The following is a 10,737-nucleotide window of genomic DNA, read 5'->3' on the forward strand; positions in this document are numbered from 1 at the left end:
TATGCTACTGATAAATAGTATAAGAAAAAGTGCTGACAGATCATTTTTTCCAGCATTGCATAAGAAGAGCCTTGCTGGATCAGATTTGTTATCCCACTTCCCACAGTGGCCAACCAGTGTCAGGTGACTCTGGGAAGCTCACAAGCAGGACATGAGGGCAATAACCCTCTCCTACTTTTGTTCCCCAGGAACTGGTATTCAGAGGCATGCTACCTATCATCCCGGAAGTAAGATATAGCCATCATGAGAACTAGAAGTCATTGTGAGCTCTCTCTTGATATTTCATCTTGCATTGATCTTGTCCACTTAACTCAAAAGATATGGCAACAAATCCAATACCAAGCAGACACAAAAGACCTTTTTCCATAAGCTGTGTTTTGTTCCTCCATGCAGATAAGCCTCAACCACCAATGGGACCCATCGAAGTTGTGGACTGCTCCACAAATAGTATAACTATCCAGTGGAAGCCCCCTAAAGACGATGGTGGCAAACCAATCCAGAGTTATATTATTGAGAGGCAGCAGGTTGGCAGAAAGACCTGGGTGACCTTGGGGAAAACCAGCGGAAGCAGCACTGTTTTCACCACCAACAAAGTAGAACATGACAAAAGTTATTACTTCAAAGTGAGAGCAGTGAATGCCGAGGGTACCGGTGAGGCACTCGAGTCTGATGAAGTGATGGCTGCTACCAAAGGTAACAGGGACCCTTCTGCATGTTTGTTTGTCAGCTTGCCAGGCCACCATTCAACATCCCATCAGATCCCCAATGATGTGTAACTAAATTGCATGGACATCTCCTAGTGGTACTTGTTAGCTGAATTAGAAATTATGATTAGAAATTACTCTTGTCTTAACAGGCAGTATAAATGTTTAAATAATGAGCAACTGCATCCCCCCCCCCAGAATTTCCTGGTCCTCCTGCTCCTCCCAAAATTGTCAGTACCAGCAAGGGTGCCGTCACACTCTCATGGACAGCACCACATAAGACCGGCAACTCCCGCATCTTGGGCTACAGTGTTGAGAAGTGCAAGAAGGGCAGCAACAGCTGGACACCTGTCACTGATGTGCCCATTACAGGTAAGCAGTAATAGAGCAAAGTGGCCAAAGGGCATTACAACAGGAACTGGAATATTGAGACGTATTCTTAGGTTTCCAATTTAGCTCTGGTAGTATAATGACAACTTATAAAAGTGATGAATAAGTAAAAATGAGTATATGTGTTATGGAAAGTAAGGCACTGGTCTTCATGCTTTTAGGGTGATGCTGTAGAAACTATTTTAAAATATATTTGCAGGGTTATAATAAGCCCCTTTTTGCTGACAATATGGTGTCTCAAATAGCTGCTTGGTTTTATTCTAATTTTATGAACTGTTTTGCATTTTAAATGTTTTGTTCGCTGCCTTGTGAAGGCTTTTAACCTCCTGCCTAAAATATGTTACTAAATTAAGTAACCTTGCTCACTGGATAGTTTTGTTGATTAGAATTCCCTTCTGAACATAACCACAAATGTTCTCATCAATCCCTATACCTATTTTTTTCCCATAGTAGGGAAAATAATTAGGTAAATTAGTCCCTTCCAATTCTATGATCTCCCTTCTTTATCTTAAGTGGGACTTAGAGCAGACAGCCCTTTAAACAGAAGTCTCTTTCTAATAGAGGACTACATTCTGTAAAAAAAGAAGAAAAAAGAGGAGTGCATGACAATGCTCATTGGGATACAGTCAACTTTGTTTTCTCACACGCTGAAATTAACGGCCTGAAGTTGGTCATGGCCATTAATTTCAATGGGACCACTTTGAGTAGGAATAACATTCAGTTCCATTTTTCTCCTGTATCTGTTGACTACAGAACTCAAAGCAGGATACATCTAAGATAACCTGTAAGGACGTTCAGTGGTTGCTCATGAGTAAAGCGCCAAACGCAGAACTTCTAAAACTAAGTTCTTTATTGTGCACAGCTATATACAGTGGAGCATAAGATCAAACGTCCATCTCATCCGTCCGCAGAGTCCAGGAATGAATCCTTCCGGTTCTTTGTCCAACAAAAGAGGCACGGGATTCTGAACCCCCGCCTCCCCCTTCCACGTCCTTCCTGCCTGCGCCCTCGGAGCGTGGGAACCTGACCCCGTTCCCCCCTATCCCCTCGGTGCTGAGGCTCTGCGATCCTGTCAGAGCCCCTGCACCGCCTTCCTGCCTCTGGCTCTCCCTCCCCACTAGAGGAATGGTCGCTTCCGGCTGAGGAGGGGGAGGACGAGCTGGTAAAAAGCCGAGGAGGTTTTCTATACTGCAAACGCTCCCACAACTCCACCAGCTGTGGGGAGGGGGGTTTCCTGACATAACCATTGTAATCCCTCCCCAAAGAAAACCCCATATTTTTAAGAGGATAATTATTTCTCATTATGTTATTAAATTCTGCAGACAGGAAGTACACAGTGACTGACCTGAAGGAGGGTCTGCTGTATGAATTCCGTGTGGCTGCCATTAATGCTGCTGGGGCAGGTGACACTAGTGCGCCGTCAGAAGCTGCTTTTGCTCGGGATCCCATGAGTAAGTGATTCAGTCTACCTATCTAGCCTACTGGGCATGGCATAGGAAAACAGGAGACAGAGAAGTTGCACAAAATGTTTCAATGTGTTCATCCACTCAACAAATCATGTGCCGAGTGACAAATTAACGTTTAAATTAGGATATGGGTTTCAGGCAGCGGTACTCAATTACCCCTCTCAGTAATGGAAAATGTGCCCCTTTGCTTGAGAAAAGAACAAATGACAGCAGTAATCACTAGCTCCACAATCGCTAGGAAATGGCATGGAGGGTGGACACAGCAAGCCAAAGAATGACATTTCTACTTGTTATCTTATAAAAACTGTATGGGTTCCAATCAGGCATGGCCAGCAGGGTGAGGTAGCCGCCTGGCACTGATGTCACTGTTGCTCCCTATGATGGGGCCAGGACAGCAACAATGCAGCCAAGATCTAGCATTTCTGCTGGTGCACCTGCCCCAATCTTGCCAGCACACTGCCCCTTCTCTGTACTCTCAAGATAAGCAGCAGTACCGCTGCAGGGAGAACAAGCCACTCTTGATGCTGGTATATAAATATATATTTGATACACAAATTCTACTGTCTGTTACAGAATGCATGCTATAGAATTTCCAGTGAACTGGGTGCAGGGTAGGGGATGGTTGCCAGAGTTACCGGAAAGAGGGGTGGGGTTTGTCATGACAGTATGCTTCTGCACTAACACATTACAAAGAGTAAGGGAGCAAAGGTAAACCAAGGGAGGCAGAATTGAACAACAAGGAAAAAAGAAACTGATTGGAATTTTGAAATGCCAGTCTGTCATCCCCTTTCCAGAACCACCAGGTGCAGTGAGAGATCTTAAAGTCATCAGTACTGACTACTGCAGCATCTCTTTGTCGTGGACGAAGCCAGAAGCGGAGGAAGAAAGTCATGCCAAAGGCTACATTATAGAGATGCGTCACACTGACACTCTGAAGTGGACCCAGTGTAATTCCCTTCCAATCCCAATGACTACATACACAGTTAGAGGGCTAAAAGCCAGGGAGATGTACTTCCTACGAGTGAGAGCAGTCAATGATGGTGGTTTTGGCGAGCCAGTCGAACTGGACACTTGTGTCCGAGCTGTACCTCCCCCAGGTGAGTCATAATGTGCAGCTTTCGCTTTGGTAATGCATGGTATACAGAGACTAAAATATGTGGGACTTCCCCAAGGAGTAGAAGACTAGGAACAGGGGAAAGCAGTAGAGAATGAAACATAGGGAATAGATGGCAGATCGAGGAAGAGTTGCATGGTGAAATACTAGAGGGATGGCCAGGGAAGCAGCAAAAGGTGATGAATGGAATTCAGAAATAAACAAAAATAAAAGGGTGTGGGACCTTCTGTATTCAAAGCAGAAACTCTGCTCCTGAACTACAGCCCTTCTTGCATTTCATGAAAAGAGAAACTGAAGGAGACTACCTGAGAAAGCTTGGATCGAGCTTCATGCCTAAGGAGGCCATTGCAGATGGCCGAATCAAATTGTGGCAAAGACAGAACCCTCCAATAATTGGCAGGCGCAAAAGTGCAATCTATTTAGTTGCAGTTTTTCCACAATAAATCATACCTTAAAAGTAACTCAAGAATCAGTTGTTAAATCACTTGTAGAGGCTGAAGCTGCTGCCATGAAAACAAAATTCTCAGGTTGAGTAGGGCTTCTAGAAAGTACTTGCAGTGGATGGTGTTATTAGGCATTCAATATTTTTTGCAGAGTGCCAAACATATTTCATAATCCAAGGTGAAGTCTTTAACTTATGTATTTTTTTCCCATTTTAGTTCATCCCAAACTCTTAGTAAAGGACACCACCAAAAGCTTTATGATTGTAAAAGCAGGGGATGCCATTCGTGCGCGCATTCCCTTTGAAGTAAGTACTGTATAGCCTTTCTGAGAAGTGCAGCATTCACAAAATCCATTCCCATGCTTTTTTTTTGTTAAAAACCTAAGAGCACAATATGCACTCTAGATTTTGCTAAACAAACATGGACCATTGTGTGTGTGTGTGTGTGTGTGTGTGTGTGTATCACTTTACATTTATCTTTTCATAAATATATAGCTTACAGATTCATTCAAGGGGGGTAGTGTTCAGGTTGTAAGAAACAAGAGATACAGTTTAATATTGCATCTTTTTTTGATTTTGTGTGCCAGAAATATGTAATATAGCACTGTATAATATATTCTATGTCTATGTGTTGTCCACTGCTTTGAGATTCTTACTACTGGGTGGACAGTAGCTTCATTATGAAATGATGAGTTTCTGCAGCCCTCAGATCTTTGTATGGCAAATAAAGTAGTCTCGAGAAATACAGAAGTTGTCCATCGCTGTCCTACGTATACAGTATTTTGTTACTCAGTGCTTCTTTTTTCAGCCGGAGTGCAGTTCCAGCAGCTTTCATTCCCCCCAAGCGCTTCTTCCCTTTACGTACTTCTGAGAAGCCCAAAATGAACATTTCAAGTCAAAACAGAAGCTGAAAAATAGGGATAATGGCTCAGGCTGTTTCTCATCTATGTCATGTTTGCATGTGTTTGTTCATAAAACTGTTTCCTCCCATTCTCCCATTGATTTGTTTTTTTAATCTACATGAAAATTCACATCTTAAATACATATTTAAATTTGTATATTTGAATGGATTTTCTCACACAATACACATTTCTAGATGTATTTTATCTCAAAATATCAATTTCAAATGGATTTTGATACATTTTTGAGCCAAAAAGTGCATTGCAAAATTGAGTTTAGCACAAAATCTGAAAATTAACTATGTTCTGACCTGCACATTAGTTCAGGAGGTTTGTGTCTGGCCAGTTTACACCAGAATTTGCAAAAGCTGAATTCTTCCACAGCCCAGTTACAAAAGGTTTACTATCTCTTTTCTATTCACCAGGCTTCCCCACCTCTTGAAGTGGTTTGGCTAAAGGATGGGCTTACTCTGCCTGCAAAAGCCACAACAGCTACCAGAGAAGGCCTGAGCCAACTCATCATCCCAGCAGCTGACTTTTCTGACAGTGGCCATTATAGCATCACCCTCCAAACTGAGCGTGGAAACAAAGAGACTTTCAGCTTCCTAGTCCAAGTTCTAGGTAAAGACCGTGCAAGGAGTTTCCAACCGCGCAATCTGCAATCGAATTCCCTTTTTGGAAAATTCGTTCAATACCATACTCTCTATAATCCTTCAGCTAGACAGGTGTCTATTGTCCATGAGGGGAAATACAGCCCATGAGGGCATTTAAAGGCCACAAGTCAGCATATTTAGCAATGCCAAAAAAGGACCATGGATCACATGTCATAGGAGTCCTTTATGGGCAACTGTCAGCATTGGAATAAGACACCAGCTGCAAGCATCACAGTCTGTCAGCCCCTCCATTTACAGTTTACAAAAATGGCTGTACCAACTGTCAACGAGCATTTCTGTCTGGGAGACAAAGAGGGTGAAAGCTGGCTTCCTTCCACAAGCAAGCTCCAAGCTAGTGTTGCCTAGCTTTTATTCTTTTTAAACGAAATGCCGAGCCCTCCTTACCTCTGCAGCTCAGGGTCAGCAGCATATTAAGACTAATTGTGAAAACTTTGAGGTAATTATATGCCTCACTTTTAACAAGGCTGACCATTAACTAACAAAAAGAAAAAGAAGATGACAGTAGCTGGTTGTAGCCAATAGTTTAGGTCATCTGAAAGTAGTTTGTCAGCTTGACTACATAGGCAAACTCAAGTCTGGCCTGGAAAAAACTAGGGTAGATTTGGACAGACTTCAGGCTTGCGGGATCTCCTTTGGGGTTGTTGTTTTTTATTACTAGAATCCAAACTAGAGCCTGGTGTAAAAGACATGCAATACTTCAATGAAAGAATTTTAAGCTCAGGAATTTCTTTTGAGCACCAGAACTGAATGGACTTTACAGTCCATCTATACAAAAACGAGCTCTTGGTTACCCACCTCAGTCCATTTTATCCATTTCAGCAGTATAATTGCAGCAGATATCAAGCCTTAAAATGTGGTTCACAATACACATTTTTCCTAACGTAACTGTATCAGGGGCGGTCATCAGCATGAGTGACTAAATTCTATGGACATGATTTCCTCTTTTCAATACTCTTGTACCTTATTATACTGCACCATCTTAAAATTCTGGCTCTGCCTTCTGATTTTATTTATTTTCACTTTGCAGATGTCCCAGAATCTCCTGGTCCTATACAGCTAATTGAGAAGGTCCCTGACACGGTGACTCTGATTTGGGAACCCTCACCAACAGAGAAGAGAGAGGGCACCCTGAATTATATGGTCATGAGACGGGACGCGAGCAAAGGATCTTGGCAATTGGTGTCTGACCTGATTTACACCAACAAGTGCACTGTCTCAAATTTTGTCCCAGGCCGGGAATACTACTTCAGAGTTCAGGCAAAGAATTGCATGGGAATCAGCGAGCCCTCTGAAACAGTGCAACCCTGGGTCATCCACAGGGAAAAGGGTAAACAGGCTTTGAAAGTAAACCAGTACTTGTTGGTTTACTCTGTGTATTCACTGTATCATATAAATAAATAAAATGATGCTTTGAAGCATTTGAAGCTTTTTCTAAAAAAAGAGGTGCCAGAACTCACCTTGTTCTCTTATAATGGCAATGACACTCACCTGAGAGGTGCCAGAACTTGGTTCCAGTGAGTTCCCGATGAAAAAAAACTCTGCTTTGAAGGCAGAAGCTTTCAGCTTCAATCTCTGACATATTAGGGCTGGCAAAGAATCTTGCCTGAAACTCTAGAACCCATTAGCCAGCATTTTTCACTCCAGATGTTTCAGACTCTCAGTCCCATTAGCCCCATCCACCATGTCCACTGGCCAGGATTCATGGCAGTTGTAGACCACAATATCTGGAGGGCACCAAGTTGGCTATTCCTGCCCTAGAGAGCTACTGCAAGGCAATGGAGATAATATGGAACTAGATGGAACAATGACCTGTCTCAGTATTAGGCAGCTTTCTAAGTTGCTATACACTAAAGCCAAATGGAAAGGTGCAGACCTGAACAGTAGGCATGGTCGAGTAATAGCATCTCCATGTGTCTGGGGTCATTTGGGAGAGTTTCTGGTCATTGTGTTCTGCGTACCATGCAGAAAGTGTCAACAAACTTGTTGACTTTTTATTGGTAGAACCTCAGAACTTTGCCAAAGAAACTACTGCATCCTCACCGTTTTTAGCCAATATTGCCAGTTGCATATGAGACATGAATGTTAAGTATACTGTGTGATGGTCATTCCCTTAACTCAACATTTTGTGCATCTTACAGGTAAATTTGAAGTCAGAAGCCCAAAATACAGGGGGATCAACCAAACTCAGCCTCCAAGATTCCTCGTCCCATTGAAACCTCATGTGGTGACTCTAGGATTTGACTGTCACATGAGTTGTGCTGTGACTGGATATCCAGTCCCTCATGTGATGTGGTATAAAGATGGCAAGAATATCTCTCAGGATCCTACCTTCTTCAGCAAAAATGACTTTGGGGTCTGGTCTCTTGTGATCCTAGGAGTCACAGCATCAGATGAAGGCCAGTACAAGGTGGTGGCCATCAATGAACTAGGCCAAGCAGTCAGCAAAGCTGAAGTCACCATAAAAGGTAAAGGCTAAAGAGTGGGTGTGGCATGGCATCGTTAGCCCATATCCCAGTCACTCCGTATACTTCCATGAAGCAAATAAGCATTTAATGTCTGGCCTTAGGGCATTTTGCCTCCCTATATATTGGTACTGTATATTATTGGTCCAAACTAGAGCCCTTCCCTGATTTCAGCTATTAATTCTATGGTGGTGGCAATACTTTTTAAGGTGTGGACAGGGTGTTTAAAAGCACCATGGCAAATCCTGACCCAACAACAGGAAACTATCCAGCTTCAGCAATTATTTTTGTTCAATTGCTGTTCTGTCTCTGCTTGGTTGGTTGCCTCACAGTGAAACTTCCCATGAGACAAAAGGTCCTTTGATGAGAGCCTGTGACCTTACCTCATCACGAGTCTTTCTGAGAATTGTGCCTGCAGAAATTAGATTTCACCCAATAATAGCAGAAGGCGGGGAGTGGGATGACAGCTGAGACTAGAACATAAGTAGGAAATTGGAAGATTTTTCAAACCAAGACGTGAAGGTCACAATGGGCACCATTCCAATGAAGCCATTGTGTGAGCAGAACAACTTCCCCTCCCTCTCCTCCCCCATATGCCCCCATTACCCCCTAAATCTGCTCAGGGGCTACCCCAACTCTCCACAAAGCATTTAAGGTGAGGTTGCATTCAGGAAGGGGAAGTGGCTTCAATGGTTTCAATGCAGTGTTTTCTTTCTTCATTCTGTGCCTTCATAGTTCCTTTTGACCTCCCCCAAGAATGCAGACTGTTCTTTTGGTTGCTTGCAGCTGCAAAATACAAGATAAAGTTCCTGCACCTGCAAGTCAATAATGCATGGAATAGTCTTTGTATACTGTACCTGTGCCCCTCCCCAACCCCATACACACCAAACATATTTGCTTGTGTATATGTTCTAATTCCTAGGATGATGAGTGTACATGTCTTATGTTAAGGCAATTTATAGGCTACATCCTATTTTAAAAAAATAAATCAGTGGACTTTAACTAATCTATGCAATTCCTTTCTGTGAACTTTCCACTTTTAATCATATAAAATCTAGAAATGCCAAGTGATATGTCTCTTTCTCTTTTTTCCTGTGGAAGAACCTGCTTTTTAGAATGGTCTGCATGGAACCAGCTTTGCACAGTCTGTGGCGTGACAACGTTTTCCTGTGAGACAGACGCCGTTACTGAAAAATACATATTTACTGTTCTGTTAAGCAGCCTGAAGATTCTATCTGGTGAGGCAAGTGAGGTCAAAACAGCAACTGTTCTTTTCTTTACAGTTTTCCATAACAGGAAAGCCCTTTGAAAACATGTGTGCAATTCTGTCCAATGGTCCTTCAAAGAGCGGAATCCCGGTATACTTATCTGAGACTTTAATGGAAATATGATAACTTTAATGGAAGTAAAGTTGTTGTGAGCCACCACAGTCATCATCCTCACAACGAATTTATTGGTCTTTAAGGTACCACGGGACTTTCTGTTTTGTTTCTGCTGCATCTGGCTAACATGGATACCCATCTGAAAGTCATGACAAGGAAAGGTAGTCCTGCAATAATAATGGATTTTATATTCATATCCACTGGGCTGTAGCTGAGATTGCTAAATTTGTAGGATAAAGATATTGTGAGAGAAAACACTTGGAACCAGCCCCATGGCAAATGGATTTCAAATAGCTTGGCTGTGCCCACAGTGGCTGTATTAGAACATGAGCTTTATGGATGTATTGGGAGTAGAAGAGTTTATAACTAGTGGGATCCTTCTGTCAAGAACACCAAATTTTATGTATGAGATGTCTTACTAATTTCAAGCATCATTTGGGTTTTAACCAACTCTAATTTTAGAAAGCTTAACAAAGAATTGAAGTGGGACAATGCAACCTATTCAGTATTCATAGGATTGAGGATGGATGCTTGAACAAGATTGAAACAGAAAAGTTTGTTTTAAGATAAGATTTTTTCCTGGGTCTATAGCAATTGCCTCATCAACAAGAATCAAAGCAAGATTTTTGTGTTTGCTCAACACTGAGTTTCAGCCTCATACTTTTCCAAATGTCTCAATGAAATGAGGCCCTCTGCCAAAGATATCTCTGTGTTTTTCACTTACGCTATGAAAAATAGCTTGCTATTATTATTATTATTATTTAAAAAAGAAGTATTCAGTTAACAGTTTCCTAATTGAGAACAGCAAAAGATGCTTAGTAAGGTAATATAAGGAAAGTTCAGAAAATGTCAAATGCAAATATAAGTCAAACGCAAATTCAGTAGCAGATGGACTCTTTAGCAAAAATATTGTAGTGACAGATTTAACTGACATGTCACAAGACATCTCTAGGGAATAATATCCAAATCTTTGTCTGCACTCAGAATTAACCAAGGACATATCTGTTGCTGAATTTCTACCAGTCTCCGAGACAGAACTTCCATTATTTTAGTGGATTTTCTATGAGATGTCAGAATCCACCAAAGTCTAGTGAAAGCACGCTGAATGATTGACGTTCAAAAAGCAGATATGAGGTGATGAATATGCACAGGTATCACACTGGATCCTTAATGCTAATTGTATTGCTAAGTGATAATATTGGAT

General features: G+C 41.9%; 1 protein-coding gene across 3 annotated transcripts in view; it reads left to right on the forward strand.

Annotated features, from left to right (window-relative positions):
* The window catches only part of IGFN1 (immunoglobulin like and fibronectin type III domain containing 1), a 28,214-nt gene extending 18,144 nt beyond the window's left edge, over nucleotides 1–10,070 (forward strand). For all 3 annotated transcript variants that reach the window (XM_033153060.1, XM_033153058.1, XM_033153059.1), the window contains exons 17-25: nucleotides 394–693; nucleotides 903–1,076; nucleotides 2,417–2,545; nucleotides 3,355–3,657; nucleotides 4,334–4,422; nucleotides 5,441–5,636; nucleotides 6,717–7,016; nucleotides 7,828–8,154; nucleotides 9,253–10,070. In XM_033153060.1, the coding sequence (XP_033008951.1) occupies nucleotides 394–693; nucleotides 903–1,076; nucleotides 2,417–2,545; nucleotides 3,355–3,657; nucleotides 4,334–4,422; nucleotides 5,441–5,636; nucleotides 6,717–7,016; nucleotides 7,828–8,154; nucleotides 9,253–9,266 (1,832 nt within the window). In that variant the 3' untranslated portion in view covers nucleotides 9,267–10,070. The remainder of the gene's footprint in view (nucleotides 1–393; nucleotides 694–902; nucleotides 1,077–2,416; nucleotides 2,546–3,354; nucleotides 3,658–4,333; nucleotides 4,423–5,440; nucleotides 5,637–6,716; nucleotides 7,017–7,827; nucleotides 8,155–9,252) is intronic.
* Nucleotides 10,071–10,737: the final 667 nt, after the last annotated feature.

This window comes from Lacerta agilis, chromosome 6 (genome assembly GCF_009819535.1).
Source record: "Lacerta agilis isolate rLacAgi1 chromosome 6, rLacAgi1.pri, whole genome shotgun sequence".
Classification (NCBI taxonomy): Eukaryota; Metazoa; Chordata; class Lepidosauria; order Squamata; family Lacertidae; genus Lacerta; species Lacerta agilis.